The sequence below is a fragment of the Lycorma delicatula genome, chromosome 3 (genome assembly GCF_047948215.1).
Source record: "Lycorma delicatula isolate Av1 chromosome 3, ASM4794821v1, whole genome shotgun sequence".
NCBI classification, from domain to species: Eukaryota; Metazoa; Arthropoda; class Insecta; order Hemiptera; family Fulgoridae; genus Lycorma; species Lycorma delicatula.
In genome coordinates this window covers 7,256,936-7,278,599 of record NC_134457.1, presented here as the reverse complement: position 1 = coordinate 7,278,599, position 21,664 = coordinate 7,256,936, and the positions used below count along the sequence as shown (strand labels likewise).

The following is a 21,664-nucleotide window of genomic DNA, read 5'->3' as shown; positions in this document are numbered from 1 at the left end:
GCCTTTTTGGTGTTATTCTTGGACTATAAATCCTTCTTAAAATTCTTCTTTCTATCTCGATTAGATTTTCTATTTCAGTTATATTTGTAGTTTCCATGCCGTACAAGATTATTGGGTGTTTCATATATTTAATAGCATAATTTGTTTTTCAGTTTTAATATTCTTTCATTCGTAATCGATAAAAGAATCATAAGTTATCTTATTTAATTCCTGCCATACCTGTTATATTTAAATTTTTAAAAAAATGTTTAATGAATGTTGTTTACACTGTTACGCAATAATACAATTGTCAAACAAATACATAGTTAAAATATTCAGCCGTACGTATCGACTAACGTATAACAAATGAAAACAACCTCGATAAATTTTTTCTAAATGTCATAAATTCGTTTATCTATTTAAAATAGAAAAGAATAATTATATTTTCAGTACACGGTATAATTTTTAATTAATTAAAATGAATTAGGGTCTATTTATATAACCGATTGTCTACGATTTTTTTGTTTTTATATATATATACGTATTATTTAGTACATACGAATAATATATACCGATCCGAAAAGATATAATAAATCTTTAAAGTTTATACAGTATATCAAAACAATTAACCGTATCTTATAAGTAAGAGAAAGATAGAGTTAACGAGGGATGAGATATAGAGGGCGACGAAGGAGTGAGAGTGGTAAACTCAGGGAGTCTTAAAACTTAACGGAGTGAACAATGGCGTGCTCGGTTTTAGGTCATCGGAAACATAACGAAGTGACACGGGTATAAATAAAGGTCCATGGGAAACGAATGCCCAGCATCTAGTAAGAATCATTAAAATATACGAGGCCCTTGTATAGAAGTCTCCGGCACGCATATTAATGGAATTTGTTGATTTATCGTAATACTCTCTTTCGGTTCGTATATCGATCGCTCCGTCTCTTTCTAGCGTTCACACAAACGCCCTCGTTCCGTCTTTTTCTTTCTTTCCTCTGAATGACGGGTAAAGTAGGGGGACCGTGCTTTAAGACAAAGATAATGGAAATGTCGTGTACTCAACACCTGCTGGCTCCGCTACTCGGTGTCTATCTATTCTTTTTAACAGGACTCTTTTAACAGAAAGAAACGGAAAACACAGAGCCTTAATTACCAAATTACATTATTCTATTACGTTAAATAATACTTATACTTTCAATAAAATTATAACAAAAATTTCTTATATAATATTTTTTCTTATAAAGAAAAATATATATTGAAAAATCCAACTTAATAATTTTAATTAATACAGATTACGTAATAACTTAAAATTTTTATAAATATCGATTTACATATCGCAAGAAAGTTATAACAACTTCACTTTTCTATAAAGAAAGTAATCGGCAAAAAGACATTTATAAATCTTATAATCTGATTCTTTTTTATATAATAATGTAGCAAAAAAAGAAAAAAATAGTTTTTCAAATACCTCATCGGTTTATAAAAAAAAAATAAATAAAAAAAATAATTAATCTATAATAAATTATAAAGTAAACTGTAGATTTGGCTTTACTGGCAAATTCAGAAAAAGAACGGATTTCTGAAGTTGAAGAATTGAAATTAATTGCCGAAAATTGTAGTTTAAAAATCTAGTTTTTTAAAAGTGAAATAATATATTTTAAACAAAACAATAAACCAAATTTGGAAAAATTAAACGCGCAGATAAATTTAAATATCTAAGCCAAATGGTTCGGATAAGAGAGCGTTTGAAAGCAGAAAAATAATTCTTAAGGGATTGCAATTTTTAACTAAAAATATGTACAAGAAAAATGTATCTATATATGCAAAATTAACGCTATAATACAGTATTGAAACGAGTAATCTTCTAGGGGATTTTATTTTTGACAGAAATTTCCAATATAATAAATCTAGAATCGCTTTTAAAAACCTAAATGAAAATTTTAAGAACGATCCACGGCCCGAGTAAAACGAAAGATGGATACAGAACGAAGTCGAATAAATAAATTTACAAAATTAAATTAAAAATAAAAATAAATAAATAAATCTCTTGAAGATTTAGAAACTACAATCCGAAAACGAATACTAAATTTTGTAGGACGTACGATTCGAATGGATTCAAATAGATTGAACAAAAAAAAATTTGAATAAATTTTGGAAATATAAAACTCCGTTCCCGAATGTAATATAGGTAAAGAAGAACTTAAATAAAGGAAATATAGAAATAAAAATTTTTCGAGATAGAAAAAAATTAGAGAAAAAATTGGCGGAATACAAACTTTTGTGAATGCAAAAAAGATAGCGCATGTGCCGGATACAAGAACGAAAAACACAGCGTAGTGAATTCAAATCCTGCTCGGTAACCAACAAAGCTCCTTAAACCTGATATTTAGCCGTTTTCTTTTCTCTTTCACACGGTTATTTCATAGGGTCGTGAAGCCCAATATACCCTGTTTTATCAGAATGAGGGATGAAAACTTCATTTAAGTTGACCTGGGAACAGTCATCCCTTCTTAACGTAAACGTGACACGACTCGATCTATTTTGATATACTTTTATTCTCCGATTTGCTATTAGATCTATTACCGATTGAGGCTTCTCCGAGGTCAGATTAGGGTCTTCATCGACGGCCAGAATCGCTGTATCACCGGCAAATGAGGCAACAGTTACGTAGTCCGAAGCTGGAAGATCCGCAGTGAAAATTGAGAATCGGACTGGTCCCAAAAGAGAGCTCTGAGGAACGTTAAATAAAACTTGTTAAAAGTTTATTTGTAAAAAAGAAAAAAAATATATTCCAAAAAACACTGGATTTTGCATTCTAGATTAAAACTGTGAATAATTCCTAAAATGAGTACGCCTCGCAGACAAAGAGCTGGTATTAATTATTAGTCTCTTAACTTCAGATCCAAGACAAAATGGGATACGACATCGATTGTACTGTCTACGACTAAAATAATGCAGAATGAAGAAATCCTCAGAATAAATTTTATGAATATTTATGGAATACACAGCTTTTTGAGTTTGTATATTATTTACGCCACATAATGCAGCAGCAATTCATCGTTACGTATATTTGCACAGTTTAAAGCGAATCCAACGAAGTTGACTGCCGCTAATAAAACGGATGCTAATAATTTCTGTAAATATATATGTATACTTTTAGCTTATAGTGTAAGATGATCGGTTTTATTAAATTACTTTTATATTAAAGTTGTCCCCTCATTTCAATTAAAATTAAATAAATAGATAAACAGCAAACGAATCAGAACCATTGGCTCATCCTGTTTGTGGCATTAGACACCCAACTAAAAATCTGATGTGTACACTACATGAGTTCGTTGTACGCCTATTAAATTACATATACACATCTTTAAAAGTACGTAAAATTTTATTTCACTAATAATTTCGGATTTTTTCATTTATTTTTTTATTTTTTATTTTTTTTATTGTTACTATTGAATTATCGTTTATTGTAAAAATATTTTTATAATCAGAGGTTAATAATTATTAATAAATCAATATAGTTAAATTGAAAAAAGCCAAAAAAAAAAATAAATCAAGTTGAATTCGAACCGATGTGCCTTCCCTATGTAAGATTCAGATGTTTCATTAATTAAAATTTTATTTGGCTATAACTGGAACCGATGAAAATAAGTACCACTTATGATAGATCGTTGAAAAGGTTTCAATGAGAGCTTATTACTGCAGTTAAGAAAAAGTCCAAAATCAAATTTCTTTTTGGATTTTGGGCTTTTTTTGGACACTTTTGGTCCAGTCGATTGCAATCAAAAGTGGAGGTGCACAACTAGTTGTTTGAACAGTCCTAAATCCAAAATTTCAACATTCTACGGCTAATTGTTATGCGTTTGAGTTATGCGAGGTACATACGTATGTACGTACAGATGTCACGCTGAAACTACTCAAATTGAATTCAGGATTGGTCAAAATGGATATTTCCGTTGAAATCTGAAAACCGAAATTCTTCGCGATCACAGTACTTTCTTAACTTCGTAAAAGGAAGTAAACATATTTTTTTTTATTTTCCTAATGTGTACGTTCCAATACTCCACCCCCGTACAATAAGTACAATAAGAAACCCCCCCCCCCCCCGAACCCGATGAGATGATATGTGCAAGTAAATGAAGTGTAGTCTTATACAGACTCTGGTGACTGTGCCGGAGACGCGTGATTAATTCAACTCCGACTACCCGGTATCCACTGTCTAGTATTCAAATCCTATAAAAGTGACTAACGTTTACTAGGATTTGAACCTCAGAACCTTCGACTTCGAAAATCACCTGTTAAACCAGTCATTTCCGACGATGAACTAACCACAAGACGGGTCGGATGAGCGAAATTTTTTTTTTGTCAATCTAAATGACTCTGGCTATAACAACCTAATTCTTAGTAATAATGGAAAATATCGTGAAATTTCAATTTTTTTAAAAATATACGTAAAGTAGAAAATTTTCCTGTTTCAAATGGAAAGAAGAAATCATGAATTCATAGGTCGAAAATAACGATATCACTTGAGAAATCTCTCGTATCTAGTCCGTTACAAATATATATTGTATATCGCTAGGAATTTTTTATTTTATAATATTGAAGCGATAATATTAGTAAAAATTATAATATGAAACAATATTTATAAGCTAATAAAATTACATACCTCATTACTAATTACTTTTATTACCGTAGGCCACAACATTATAACGTGTTTTCATTCATTAGCATAATTAATAATATTTAATGGTTGCTAGTAGGTAGATGCATTTATTATTAACAGAAGTACTACTACTAATAATAACAATAATAAATAAATTCAAGTTACTTATAAGTTATCTACTTGCAAGGTACAATTTAGATTAGATTACATTAGTGCATATACGAGATCAAACGTACAAGTACGTTTAATTCTATTTTATTGTTACTAACACGTACGTACATTCATTATATACAAATTAAAGATACTTTGATAAACTGTACAGTTAAAAACTAGAATTAAAATTAAATTACTGAGAAAAATATAACGTCTAACTTTTAATTAATCGTGGATTTACACCGTGAAATATTATCATATATTAAGATCGAAGATTCTTCCTGCTTGTTGCTATCGACTTATTCATTGATAATAACTACTTCTTATTTTTTTTAACAATATAACTTTTTAATTCAATTTTTAAATAGAATTTTTTTACTTTCTTAATAACTACAACATTTCTATTCTTTTTATATTCTTAACGTTTTTTTTTTTTTTTAATAATTCAAAGATAAGTAAAGTACGGTAACCATTTAATATCTGTTGGATTGTCGTAGCTCGACGTTTTTTTACGTCAACGTTTTCCCAATGTCCTTTAAAATGATGCGTTTCTATACTTTCCTATAAAAATTTTTAGTTGTTCTCTGGCTGCTTAAGATTTGGTGGTGTCATACCGGAAAAAATAGAACGTTCCGAAGTAGAACTATTTTTTTTTAACTTCCGGGTCCACCGTTATATATTGCTTCAGAGGATGAGATGAATGATTTGTAACGTGTATGAAAATGCCATGCCTGACCGGTATTCGAATCCGGGATCTCCGAATGAAAGACCGAGACGCTACCACTCGCATCACGGAATACTTTATAATTCCTTTGTCTTGTAATATTATATGAATTTTGATCTTTTTGAATTTTACGGACTTTTTTACTTTTTATGAAGTGAATCTGTTCAAGTGCATTTATACATAAGAATTATTTTCTTATATTTATATCACATTTGAACTATTGTCTTATGTGTGTTTTTTATTGATTGGATTCATTGGAAACCTCTTGTCAAACGCTTATAATTTTATTTATTTACGGTTCTTTCTTGGAATCGATTGTAAATAAACTAATTGTGATAAAAATAGTATGATCTTTTTCTTTTTTTAATCACGATATTTTTCTACGTAAAAAAACTTTGTAAAATTCCTTGAATAAAGGAAAGAAAAAATAACATATTACAAACTAGGAATAAAACAGAGAGATTTCATATAAAAAGAGATGTAACGAGTAAGAAAAAATAATATTTGCAAGCATTATTTACGAAAGGACTTCCACGAACAACGTCCTTGGTGAAGAGACGGTATCTTCATTTTTAATTCAGAATAAAGCGATTCATAAAATTATAAAGCGATTGTAATCGGGCGTAAACCTGTTGTTCCTTCGATAATAAATAAATGTATAATTATATAAATAATAAAAAAGGTGGGTGAAAAATACGTAAAAAAATCAAATATCTTTTACAGTTACCGAATGTTATTTTAATAAATTTAAATGAAACGGTATATTCATATTTTACTAACATATAAATGCATAAGAATGAGCGTATATTTTACAAGTATATGTTAAATCGGTAAACAAATTAATATTCCCAAACACTAAACGACTGATAATTTTGGTCGTTATGTAAGATTTAAATTGATTACAACTATTTTATTTTCAGTCAGATTTTAAATTAACAACTAATTTTTAACCGAACAACAAAAATGTTTAACGAAACTATTTATTTATCGTTAACCATCTACATCGTTTTAATCCTTTATTCATTTTTGGTACGTTTTATTACGTCACACTACTACTAATATGTTAGAGATAAATAAATCGAACTTTGTTTTTTTCTATTAAACCAACCAGACATTTTAAGAAATACTTTTTTTGTTTAAAGAATTTAACGTAAATTAATAATTTCTTCCTGAATAATAGTTTAAATATATATATATATATATATATATATATATATATATATTTTATTTAAAAAAAGTTAAGTAAAAATATAAAAAATATAATTTAGATAATATATCAACGAATAAAACAAAATTGTTGGTTTATAATATTTTGATTTTTATTTAATTAAAATGTAAATAATGTTTAAAAAAGATTCTTTAATAACTCATGAAATATTTGTAGAATGTACCGGTAAAAATTTAAAGGTATAATCCCAGAAGATAATACATTTAAATGACACCGGTTATACTGCAAAACGATTGGCCCCTTTTAACCTATCGCTTAAGTATAAATGAATTCATCAATTCACCTGGTAACCTCGTTTTATTAAGTTATATTACGTATACGACCTAACTAAAATTTATTAACGGGAGAAAACTAGCGTGTTATTTTTTAATTTATTTAGGCGGATCTGTGTGTTAATACTAATAGAAAATAACAACTTAACATCGATAAACACATCTGCCAGAGAACTTTTACTTTACCTTTTCAAAATTTTTAAATTTTACTTTGATGCCTTTTTTTAAAGACTTCTTAAAGGAAAGTACGATTCTCATGGCGAATAGAGGGGGGGAGGGGGTTGAAAATGATTTTTTTGTACGAAAATACTATTCATGTATAAAATTTTGTGATTCAAAAATCACCAAAACTGCACGACCAATTTCATTGACTTTACATACGCTGTAGCGGTGTATCTGAAATTGAGCATGTAAGAATTTTATAAAGATTGGTCGAGTCGTTCTTCAGTTACGCTCAATCGTTCCAAAAAAACTTAAAAATATTGAGGCTCGAAAATCTGTACTCGATCAACTTCATTGAAATTTAGATATCTTGTATTAGTATAACTGAAATTGCGCGAAAAAATTTTTGATAAAGATTGATCGAGTCGTTCGTTAGTTACGTTGAATTTAACGCCGACAACAGACAGAATAACCTCATTTTCAGGTTACGTTGACCTTGTAATAATGTATTTTTCATACACGCTATGCAATGAGTCACCACTGAAGTTTAAACTTGATGCTTGTGAGTAAGGTCTACTCGTTTAATTATTTCATCGAATTACGGTTATAATAATTTAAATTTCTTATAAAAAGAAAATATATTTTAATCTATATAAATAAAAGTAAATTTTGTTTTGTGTGTCGCTTAACTCAAAAATACTTCACCGATTTCGCTGAAAATTTCACAATTTATTATTATTTGTCCTGGGATTGTTCGCGTGTGACTAGTTCCATAATATTTAATCGCATAATAACTGTCTGAGGAAGTCGATATTAACATAGACAATATCGATAAAGATACTGACAATCGATATAGACGATATCTTTCGATATATACGTCGGCAATACATTTAGTAGAAGAAGTTTTAGGTTATTTATTTATAATTTATTTTATAATTTTTATAGTAGTGAGATCGGTGATGTTTGAACTGCGGTAAACATTCTGGCAATAGCAAAGCATTGCCGGATCCACTAGTTTTCAATAAATAAAAACTTACAAGGTGTGTGAGAAAAGTAATGAGATTGGTAACATTGCGAGCGATTTGGCAACGCTGTGTCTACCGGTCTGTACTAGACCGGTTTGTTCGTCCCTTCCACAAGCTCAGTATCAGTTTCAACTCCGTTCACCCAACACATTATTTTTGACAACGCCATCACTGAAGTTGTGTATTACGAAAATGGAGCATCGGAATTTAGAGCGACGTTGTGCGATCAAGTTTTGTTTTAAACTTGGGGAATCTGCGAGTGTAACCTTTGAAAATTTGAAACAGGCCTATGGGGAACATTGCTTATCAAAATCACAAGTTTTCCGGTAGTACAAATCATTTTTGGAAGGTCGAGAATATGTTGAAGATCAACCTCGCTCAGGGAGATCTTCAACTTCAAAATCTGAAGAAAATGTTGAGCGTGTGAGGGTTCTTGTGAGATCAGACCGTCGTTTAACAATAAAAATGACGAGTGAAAAGTTAAATTTAAACTCTTTCACCGTACATCAAATTTTAACAAACGATTTGGACATGCGAAATTTGTGCTGAAAAACCTCACAACGGAACAGAAGGACAATCGAAGAAACGTGAGCGTTGATCTTCTTGAGAGGATTGATAATGACCAAGAATTTTTCAAGTAATGAATCCTGGATATTTGAATACGATCCTGAAACAAAGCGGCAAAGCGAAGAGTGGCACACTCCGTCATCTCCTCGACCGAAAAAATGTCGAATGAGCAAATCAAAGATCAAAACCATGCCGATTTGCTTTTTTGACAGTAGGGGTATCGTGCATAAAGAATTTGTCCCTCCAGGACAAACTGTCAACCAAGTGTTTTACAAAGGTGTCCTTGAAAGGCTCAGGAAAAGAGCGGTTCGCGTGAGACCAGACATTGCAGACAAGTGGATGCTTCAATGCTCTGTGTCACACGGCCATTTCCATCAGGGAATTTTTGACCTCAAAACGCATTCCTACGGTTCCTCAACCCTGCTATTCACCTGATTTGAGTACTTGTGACTTTTTCCTTTTCCCGAAATTGAAACGTGTATTAAAATAACGTCATTTTGGAACTCTGGAGAACATTCAAAAGACTGTGACCGACCGGTTAAAAGCCCTAACGGTTGAAGCTTTCCAGCGCTGCTACCAGGAGCGGGAACAACGACTCCGCCGGTGAATAGCTGCCCAAGGAAACTACTTTGAAGGGGATAATATTGTAGTTTGAACAAAAAAATAAAAACCTTTGTAAGTAAAAAGTCAGTCTCATTACTTTTTCATACAACTCGTATACCTCTTTTATTTTTTTCATTTAATTTACGTTTTGTACATTTATTGCGCAAAAATTATTTAAAAAAAAGTTATTATATAAAATTATATTACAAAAAATTTGGCTTTATTGCGCAAGAATTTTTTATTTTTTTGGTAGGGTCTTCGTTTTAAAATCTGTTTACAGATGACACATTTGGTACGAAATAATTGTAAACTGTTAAAGCTTGTATATTTCTTCGTTTATTAATCAAATTCCTTATTTGTATTATAATCCTTTTTTTTATTTACTTGTTTTTTAGGATACCATAATTTTAACCCGAAGATATTCTCAAGTATTATTATTTTAAATAAGAATACTAAATCTTTCAAATTAACCGGTGAAAAATATATTTTAGAATAACATATAACATCCGTTTTAGGAAAAATATTTATCTGTTTCTTTATTTGTACTTTTTTTTAATATAAAAATCATTATTTATTATGAAGGAAGTTTTAGGAATGTTTTTAAGAGCTAATAAACAAGGCGAATAAGTAGGAATCCCCGTTAAGGTTATGGATTAGTATTTGTTAATTGGTATTCGGTAACGTATATTACACAGTTAATGACCAGATCTAGTCGTACTGATCGAGGGCCGTTGTTGCCGACTTTGAATGCTGCCTGCTGAACTGCTGCCGCTGTTGTTGCTGAATAAATACCGAAACAGTCTTCTCTTCTCGCTATATTATCTGAATTAAATGGAAACAATTCATTTGGACATCCGCTTATAATCCTTCCCTCGATTTTCTTCTTCTTCTGTTTTTTATTCGACAAAGCTTTCTCGCCAATTAAAAACTTATACCTTCTTGGTCCCAATAAATCTTTTTCTACGTTTACGTCATTATGTCATGTTAATCTTATAAATAAATTCCTGATTTCGAATTTAACTAAGCTTTAAAAATTAAAATTAAGACTGAGGTCGCTGCCCACTCGTAACTGTTATCAATTTAAATCATCATCCTCTAGGTTTTTTTTATTCTATTTCTTTTTTTATGCACACACATATATATTTATAAACACTAATATTCACACGCAGTTCGTTAATAAAACTTTTCTAACAGCAAAAAATCTTCAGAAATAAAGATTTTTCAGAACTAAAAAATTTTGTTAACACATTATTCTTTACATTTAACTTTGCTTCTGTGCATAATTGTTCTTACGTAATATATGGTTTACGTTGATTTCAATATATATATATATATATAGATATATAAAACTCCAATATATTTTATTTAATTTTCTTACAAAATCTTCATCTTGTTCTAGATTATCTTCTTTCTATTAATTGTTCAAAATTTGTATTAAAATAACTTTATTCATTTTTTAATAAAAAAATCTTTAAATATAACGTTCAAAATATTTTTTATACGAAACTAATTATAATTTTAAACAAAAATAAAAATCTTGGAATCCTATTATTAGTTTTTTTTTGTCTTCAGTAATTTGACTGGTTTGATGCAGCTCTCCAAGATTCCCTATTTAGTGCTAGTCGTTTCATTTCAGTATACCCTCTACATCCTACATCCCTAACAATTTGTTTTACATATTCCAAACGTGGCCTGCCTACACAATATTTTCCTTCTACCTGTCCTTCCAATATTAAAGCGACTATTCCAGGATGCTTTAGTATGTGACCTATAAGTCTGTCTCTTCTTTTAACTATATTTTCCAAGAAAAATTATTTTTTTTATTTGATTTATTTGATAATAATTTCAATTCTATTTAGCTCGGTTTAGGGTTTCTATTTTATGTTCAATTTTCTTTTATTATAATACATAAGATTCGTATATTTATAATGTTTATATTTAATTTACTATAATTTTATTCGTTTATTTAATTACTTAAAACGTAATTAATTAGTAACATTTGTGTTTTTAGCGTAGAAATAATTTTATAATTATTCTCACGTTACTTTTGCTTCACAGTCGTAGGTGCTAATGTCGTATTGTAAAGATTAAAATTTTGCTTACATAACCGTTTACTTGTCCTATTCTCTCCCGATTCGGTCCGAGATACTCGTACTTAATAATATCATCGATCCAACGAGTCTGGCTTTTTCGTGGACTTTAACGTCTAGTGTTATCAATCCAAGCGCTAATTTAGTCCATCTGCCACTCGTTTTTGTTGCTGCACGGCCAACCCACCGCCATTTTAATTCTGTAACTTCTATTATGATATCGTGTACTTTAGCCTGTTTTTTTAACCCTTTACAGGACTTTCTATCCCGTCCGGTAATTCCAAACATATATCGTTCCGTATTTCTTTGTGCTATCCGCAGGTTGTGTAATAAAGAAAACGGTTAACGTCCGAGTTTCGCTTCCATAGGCAAGGACCGGCAGGATGCATTAATAAAAAATTTTCTTTTTCAGGAAAAAGAAGAGTTTACTGTTGAAAACGCTGTTAGTGTCCCAAATGCCTGTCCCCCTCCCCCCCACAGCTTAACTCGACATTCAACTTCTTTGACCGTATCACCTTCGGTGGACATCCGTTGGCCAAGGTACGATCTACTGTTTAAGCTCCTCTCCGGAAGAGAAAAACCTTTCTTTTTTCTACAAACTTGTTGTATACGACCTACCTTTGTTTAAGGTTTATCCTTAGACCGTAGGATTCGCCGGCCATCTGCAGTTCCTATACTCGTCTTCGTAGTTCTTGTGAGAATGGAACTATATAATCTGCGAATCTCAGGTCGTTAGATTTATTCTTGTACGCCCTCTTCTTCCCGTTCCAGCTTTCTAAATACTTCCTCGAGGCAGGCTGAGAAGATCACGGGTGATATGTGTCGCCTTGTCTTACACATTTTTATACGCTTATTTCTACTTTAACTACGTCGACAATATTATATATATATATATATATATATATAAATTATTATGTTTGGATAATACATCAGTATTTTAAAAGCGATCACACAGCCAAATAGTTATTTATTGAATAAATAAATAATTGCTTTAGAATAATTTTAATATGACCAAATTTATAATCCGACTATCTATCAAAACAGGCAACTTTTTCTGGCCCTAAATTCTACGCGTATTATTTATAGACATATATTTATATTAAAGTAAATAATTTTACTATTAATTATGGCATAATCTAATCATGAAAGCACGGAGATAGTATTAATAATTACTAGTTAATAAAAAGGTATCGGTCTTCAAATATGTAAGCACTTCCGCTTCTGTTCTTTTTTTTTTAAAGTAAACGAAAAATTGTTTAAGATTTACGCGAAACTATTTAAGGAATAAGATAAACATCACTTATTAAAATAAAGTCTAATAGTTTAAAAAGATAATTTATCAGTATAGAAATAATGATTAACATTTATTAAACACTTTCACAATATTTCACTTTGATTGTGGTACTACGCGATTGCACTTGTGTAGTTATTCTCATTACTGTTTTATTACTATTATTATTAACATATTATTGTAGGAGGCAGTTATGGATACGAGTAGTCTGCGCGCGTTTATGTTAACTCCTAGCCGGTCAAGAAATATCGGAGACAATGGGGTCGTGGACGTATGCATGCGTTGTGGTCCACTTAACCGGGGTCATCGACGGTCACATCCGCCTTCCTTCTGACCACACACTTGCTTATGATATTCCTTCTAACGCAGTACGAAGTAGGTCCCAACAGGCCGCCGCCGACGCCTAAGGGTTTTTATAATCAGATCGATGTCTTTTACCGAACAGATAACACTCTTGTTTCTGTGCTGCCAGCTCGGACTGCCGCTGCCAGAACCGCCGATCCTTCTTTTACTTCTGCTCCCTTAAACTTCTTCTTCTTTTCTACCGATCGCTAATTTAACTAGACCTACGTGTTTGTAGGTCCACACTATACGTTTACCCTACGGTACTTCTTGCCTAATAATCTGCCGTTTCTAATTTTTAGGACTGCTATCGTTTCTATCGTGCATAATTTATTTCAGACACAATAAACAAATTTACGACGTGGAATTTATAATATATTAATATTATAATTACTATCGCTATTATTATTATGAACTTGATACGCGCTATTTTGTATTTGATCAAAACATAATTTTATATAATGGAACAGCAGTCAAAAAAATATTCATCGATACAAGCGCGCGAGTACTTTCACACACACACACACATTCACACAACTCACAGCTACATAAAACATATGCTTTGTAATGAAATATTACACAGTAAAGTGAATTTTTAAAATTGTACGATACGCCTAATTATAATAAAGCAACTTAAGCTGTGAATTTAAATAAATTTTAAAGTACCCGATTAACAGCAACTTAAAACTTGAAAAGCAAAACGGTATCTAATTTGAAAATTATAATCTGTCCCTGTTCATTTCAGACTTAATTCGTATAATTTTGCTATAAATTTACGTTACATCTATTTTCTTAAAAATAGAATAAACTTAGAGGCAAAATACTTTATAGCTTTTTTCAAACTTTATTTCACGACTGCCCAAAAAGAAGTGTAATGTACCTAATGTATGTATATTTGATGCGCCGTAGTAATTCAACGGCTGAGCCGATTTAGATGTATGACTCGCGTTGGAATGCTTACGTTACCGGGAGTGTCATAGGCTATACAAGTGTGTATATATACTATATACTAATATGTATATAGATATGTAATATGTGTATATATTATATATATATATATATATATATATATATATATATATATATATATATATGTACACATATTACACGCACATGTACACGCGCATTTAAATATATACACTCAAATAAATGTATATATTATCGAATAAAACATATTTTATATTAAATAAAACCGAGAAATTCGATGTCAAAAATAGATTCTAGCCGTGGGGAAAGACGCTATCCGATAATTATATAAAAATAATTTATACAACCTATTTATACTAATAAAAAAAAATACAACATACAAAATTGTCACCCGCACGTTCTGCGCTAACACGCTCAGAATGCGCTCATTTGAAAATCAAACGCGAATTTCAAAAACGTGCCCAGAAGTTTCCGATCTCTACCGCTAGCGGTTAACTTTATTTTTTTTAGTTTATTTTTTAAGTATTGTTTTTTTAATTTTTAACAGATTTAAAACTTGTTTTAATGTATGCACTTTCTATAAAAATAAACCAGCTACGTTAAAAGTCATGTTTTATTAAGATCTAGTTGTAAAAGATCAAAATAAAAACGTATTTCATTATAGTAGTACAAAAATTCTAAAGTACACTAATAAAATAAGCGTTTAAATCCGATGAAATTTTTTTTATCGACTGGATTTAGATTACTTTTAATAGAATACTATTAATTCAAACGCTGAGAACCTTCCCATTACGACAACATATGTTTATTTTTAAATAAATTATTACGGAATTTTATTTCCAAACTGAAGATATTTCCGAATTTCTAAATTTTATCATGAAAAATTTACGCATTTTTTTTTTAGAATTTAATTTATATATAATCTAATCGATTTTCTCTACTCCTCAATTCTGTTAGAATAAATGAATCCGAAACGAAAACAACAATAATAAAATCAAACTATTCAATATATATAAAATACAGTTTGAGACTGCTACTCTATAAAATGAATTTTATTATAGTCTATCAAATAAAATCAATTTAGTAAAATTTTTATTTGCAATAACAAATACACACGCATTTAAACATATACACTCAAATAAATGTTATTATTATCATCGAATAAAACGTATTTTATATTAAATAAAACCGAGAAATTTGATGTCAAAAATAGAATCTAGCCGTGGGAAAAGACGCTATCCTATAATTATATTAAAGTACTTTATACAACCTATTTAAAATCTCGTGATATCTGATCCTAACAGTATTTAATTTGTTTATTTTTTTTAATTAAACTAATCTGTACATAAGATATTTAAACCAGATTAACGTAATAATATTGTATTATTACAATCTGTAATAATTGTTGCATTACATTTAAGTTAATTGTAATTTAATCTTAGTTACTTAATTTAAATTATATGAGCTAATCTATAAGCAAATTTTTTTTATTTCCTAATTTTTAATTAGAAAAAATTTACAAATTTCAAATTAAAATTATCGGATTATGACAAATCATGAAGGGTATTGTAAAACAAAGATGTTGACGTAAATATACGTCGGTTGTCATAACAACCCTAAACCATTTAATCTTTTTTGCATCCAGTTTTAAAAGATATCTACAGCACATACTATTAATGATCTCAAGCTGAAAAGTTGATCGTTTTGAGGTAGGAACATTTGCTGAATTTCATTTTTATGTATTTTACCTTCGGAAAGTTATTTAAGGGTTATTAACACGGTAAATAAATAATAATTAGCTCTGTTAAATATGATAAATCTAAATAAATTATCTTTTAAATGATAGATTTAAATCAGGTAATCGAACTTAAAAAATTTATTAAAATAAAAATACATCGGCAAAAAAGATAAAACGTAAGAAAACAGATTCCTTGGGATTAAATTCACATTCTTAGCTAACGTTTCGTCACTGATTTAACGAATCATTTTTTCATCTAATAACACATGAGAAATTTCAGCTAAATAACTGCGCTTAAAATAATCGATTTTTTAAATGTATTTTTTTTTTAACTACAGATCTGTTTATTATCAGCTAAAATAAACAGCTTCTACCGATCGAATCTCTTACATTTAGTAGTAATACGGACAAAAAATTATGCATTACATGTCCTAGCGCTTTTAAATAAATTTGCATTTCAGATAGGTTCGCTTCCATTAGTTTACAAGTATCAGATTCGTGAATAAAATTCCAACTTGACTGCTGCATACTAAAAATTCAATTGAACTTAGTAAAACAAACAAATAAATTCACATCGGTATTTAATCACCGTTTTGAGTGACTAATATGAATTTAAATTTCGTTAGATAATGAGTATTAAAGAAAAATATTCTAAATGGATTCTCGTGTTCTACAGTTAAACGATAACCGGTAAAGTTAACAAACAACTCTCCTAGCTTTTCATAAAATATTTCCTTCGTTTACCACTGTATGAAAATCATCAGCGTTATACAGCACCGACGGGTGTCCTACTGTATCTTTCTAATTTTGATACGCCTTTTATTTTCCCAAGCTATCCCCGTTTATAGCCTCCGTGGAGACACGACCCCGTAAATTTTAATTACGATCTCACTATACTCGTATATAATAAAAAATCATCTTTCGTTCGTCTTTCGGCAAATGTTTTACCGATTTCTATCAAAGACAAACCCAGACGAAGTAGTACACACAGACGGATCGAAACAGAATTATTCTGTTTGGATGCGCTTTAATCGTAAATGACAGAACTTATATATTCGGTCAACAATGCTGAACCGTACGCCATCAATAAGGATTTGCATATCGTAACCCAAAATACCGTCACATCCTCATTTGTAGCGCGATCTGTGTAGCGCAATGCAAACTTTAAAAGATTTGTATTCTAAACACGCTAACGATACCGAAATTCCTAATTCGATAGCCGAGTCGAACCGTCGCAACACACAAGTGAGTTTCTGCCGGATACATAGCCACGAGGGAATTCCGGGTAATGAACGCGTGAATTCCGCTGTTAAAGACGCACTTAGCCGACCGTGTTTCACCACCACTCGCGTTACTACTACCGATTTTATTAATTCTATTAAACATACTCTTCCAGGAAAACGGCAAGGTGATCGGATCGATGCAAAAAAAATAAACTCCGACACATCAAAGATACCGTGCTATTATAGAACTGTTCACGCAAGAATAACCGTCGACAGAAGGTTATAATTTGTTACTTTCGTTTGCGAATAGGACACGGTAAACTTACACACAGACGCTTAATGAATCAGGCCGATGCACCCGTTTGTGTTCGCACCGACTAATGGATACAGCACATCCTTGTGGACTGTACGTGTTATGCGGCGTTGCGACGTAAACTAATAAATTAGAAGCAAACATCCAAGAAATTTTAGAGGATGATACGAGGATGCCATCGAATATCTTGTTCTTTCTTAAGCCGTGCTTCTGTATTCGACTATCTAATAATTATTGTAATGTTTTCTTTTATAATATTTTATTATGTTTGTTCCGGGCGATGATGATGCGAAAGCGTTTTCCCCCTCGCAAAAAATAAAAATGAAATCTTTCTGTTTTTAACTTACCCATTTCTTAACTACGTAACATCACAATCAGTAATTTAAAGAAAACTATTATTATATTTCTTCTTGAAGATTAATTATTTACTATTATCGTTAAGATTTTATTTAAAACTCCATCTTAAAATAATAATAATGCTAAGATCTGCTTAAAATTTCCTTTGATATCACGAGCTGAAATCAATATAATAGTGACTTTGGGAATGTAATTACTTAAAACAAATCGTAAATAAATTTCCAAATTTTAGAACGTGATTCTATAAAAAGTGCGTTCCCTTTTGTAGATTTTAGTTTTTTTACACAACATTATAAGTTATGAATCTTGGATCCATAATTTTGAAACGAAATCCTATTCGAAGAGAACAAAGTAGAAATATCCCAGTTTACCCGACAGGAAAAAATTAAAAACCTACGCGCAGCGGGAAACGGTATTTTGGGACTATAAAGGCCCAACTTATTTATTTAAAAGAAAAATGAACGAGTACAATTATGACATACTAGAAAATAACGTGAATTCTGCAATAAAAATGAAACACCTCCGTTCTTTCTCGAAAGGAGTAATTCTTTTACATGATAACTCCTGTCCATATTTCACCCAAACCGTGCACGGGCATCTATTGAATAATCGGGTCGATGAATATTGCCACATCCAACAAAACGGTGCAAAATGGGGATTGTAGTCCCCATTTTACATTTTAAGCGGCACAGAATTCGCCAACAGTGATCGGGTCAAAAATGTAGTACAATGATTTATACACCCGGGTGAATAATAATTTTTTACTACTGGAATGAGAAAGTTCTCAGAAAGATTGAATATGTAGCCGTTAATTATGTTTAAAACTAACGTTAGTTTCATTGTTATTGAATAAATAATCGTTTATCTATTAATGTAATCGACCGTTCTCGTATAAATCTCAATTTTTCAGTATCCCCTGTTTTAGGAGTACGAAATCTGCATAATACCTCCGTAAAATAATTGTTTATATTAATATTAATAATAATAACGACGTGAGTGAATAAATGCTGAATATATAACATTAATCGAACCTAGAAACGCGTGGACCGCAAAATCGGAACCGTTAAATGATATCTACAGTTGTAGAATATTTTATTGAATCTTTTAACGTAAAATTTACCGGTACTTTTAGAAGAAAAAATGAAGTAAATCACCATAAATGCAAATTAAGTTTTTTTATTACTATTATTTTGATCGTATGTTATGAATGTAGTATAACTGGATTTTGTAGCTTTACAAGTTACCAAAAATAAAGCAGACTAGATGGTTTCTTACTATTGTTTATAAAGGCGAAATTAAAAAGGTAGAATGTAAAAAAAAAAAAAAATAGAAATACATAAATAAATAAAATAAACAAACGAATGAACAACCTGCTGAACGACATTGCACCTTCACCGCCACCAGTTTGTTAAAACGTCTGTATCCGGTCAACCACGAATCGACCTAAGCGATGACTAACGTACGTAGTACGTACAAAAACAAACACATTCATCTAACCGGTCGAGGGTGTAAGAATTACAGCAGGTTTATTTGTTGTTTGTTTTTTTTGTTGTTGTTTATGTTGCACATGCACAAATGGTTTTTGGTTCATGCCGATCATGCGTGCGTTGATGTCGCATATTTTAAAATACAGTACTGTTTTTATAGGTATAACCGTCAAGAAAAAATATTAAATGGTGAATATGATTGACCGCTAAACAAAATAAATATTACGTAAAACTACGGTAATTATTTATTTTTTTATAGATAAGATTATTCTATAAAATGTTAAACGTTTATAAATTAAATTATAATAATTCTTTTTTTCTTTTTTTGTTAAATAGGTATTCACAATACGGATTCCGGTACCATTTAGAGACACCGATATCGACGAATCAACGAAGAGAAGATGACCGTGTCACGTATATAAATAAAGGCCAGTTTTATGGTATTACAATGGAATATATTCCGGATCCCGATAAACCGTTGAAAACACAAACGGTCAAGGTAAGTGTATCGTTTTTAATATAAATTTATACATTTGTATAATTTCCATCCGGTTTTTTGGGGTTTATTACGTGTCAAAATATCTTGATCCGGTGAAAACCGTATATCTCCAATTCGGACCGATTACAATACCTTTTTTATAGTTATAGGTCTATTATATATTACACGGAAAAGTAAAAAATAATGTAGAAACCGAATAATATTTTTAAACCGTTTATTTATCGATCTTTTTACCTCGATACGAGATAACGCATTAAAATCGATCGACAAAAGAGATAATAATTTCTTTCTTTTTCCTTAGTTTAGTATACGTAAAAATTATTTATTCTAAAATTAAATAAATTATTTTTCATTAAAAAAAATAATTTTCTTCTGTTATAATTAAAAAATAATTATATTCCAATTTTAATTTGAAATAAACAATTTGTAGAAACATTAAGTAGTAGCTATGTTAAATCTATTCAGATATTATAAATGCGTTGCAAAATTACAAAAAAAAAAATAAATAAATAAATAATGATTAAACACAACAGAGAGAATATTTTAACGACATTTTACGGGTATCATATTTTTTTATATAAGATAACCGATTTCAACCGATCATCATTTGCGATCGACTATCTTCAATTATTTCTTCACTTCCATATTCATTTAATAATCAATAAAATGAAAGATAATCATTATTTCTATTTGAATGCTGAGATACTAAAATTTAAAAAAAACTATTTTCATTTATATTTTCTACGATTTATATTTAACACAACGAAATAAGAATTTGAAGGTACATGCAGGTATTCGAATTGAAGTCTAATAATATATGAATAAAAATGTTTAATATTTATCACAATATTATAACAATTAGTAGTTAGTTTACAAATTGAAGTAACGCATCTGAAACGGAAATAAACTTAGATGCGAATACCGAAAACCGTTTTATTAAATTTAATGTGAAAAAGATAATTAAAAATTCTGAGCATGCTTTTTTGTAATACCTTCTGCTGTACTATTTAATATATAAAATTTATTTCCATAAGTTTTTTTTACATTTATAAAATGTTTAATATTAACTTATAGACCGACCTTCCTTTATTATATTAACATATAAATTCTTATTAATCAAGATTTCATTTTTAATATATGCTGTTCCTATTTATTAGTATCCATAAAATAACTTAGCTTTTAAATAACTTACGTTATTGTTTTTATGTTTCGTTTTGTACGATTACTTTTATAGTTTAATTTAATTTATGTATTGTATCTTTTTAACGACCGTTTTATAAAATAAATTAATTCGCTAATTCTTTTTAATAATTTTTTTTGGATTTAAAAAATATTACTTTTAATAAAGTTTTGTATTTAGCATACCTTCGATAAAGATAGGATTTTTTTTTTTCCCAAATTAATCTTTTCGATGACCTAAATCAATATAGATAATCTATTATGTAATAAATATTAGTAGCTTGTTGTATAAATAAGCTGTTACCTTATAAGCGATATAATATATTGGACAAAAAAATATTTTAGTCGATTAAAAGAGCCGTCCGTACTTTGATTTTTTTTATCATTATCAAATGTGAAATTTTAAAAAATTTATAGTTTTATAATTAACTAAAATTAACGTGTAAGAATAAATTTCTACTTGAAATACATAAAATCAAAATAAGCAAGCGTAATTTTACGATGTAAATTTACGAAATAATTTTTTTATCATTTATGTTTAAAATGACCCGAAAATTAATATTATCGTTACGTCAAAGACAAGACATTAAGTTTTCAGGCGATAAAATTATTCCGATTTAACATTTTCAAGAGATTCACACAATATTTTTTAATATTGTCCGTAAGACGTCTTTAGCCGGCTCTGGAAACTCCTACAACCTGGTTGTTCGGATGCACGGCTTAGACACACAACTTATTTTTATTTAAATATAATATTTTTTTCGTTTATTTAATTCAATTATTCTAACTAAAGCGCGCGCCCATATCGTACGGGTGTAATGGTGCTAGCAGTGACGGTC

General features: G+C 29.9%; 1 protein-coding gene across 4 annotated transcripts in view; it reads left to right on the top strand.

Moving 5' to 3' along the window:
- The window catches only part of grh (grainy head), a 914,307-nt gene that overhangs the window by 727,279 nt on the left and 165,364 nt on the right, over nt 1-21,664 (top strand). For all 4 annotated transcript variants that reach the window (XM_075359398.1, XM_075359402.1, XM_075359399.1 and 1 more), the window contains one exon: nt 19,484-19,646. In XM_075359398.1, the coding sequence (XP_075215513.1) occupies nt 19,484-19,646 (163 nt within the window). The remainder of the gene's footprint in view (nt 1-19,483; nt 19,647-21,664) is intronic.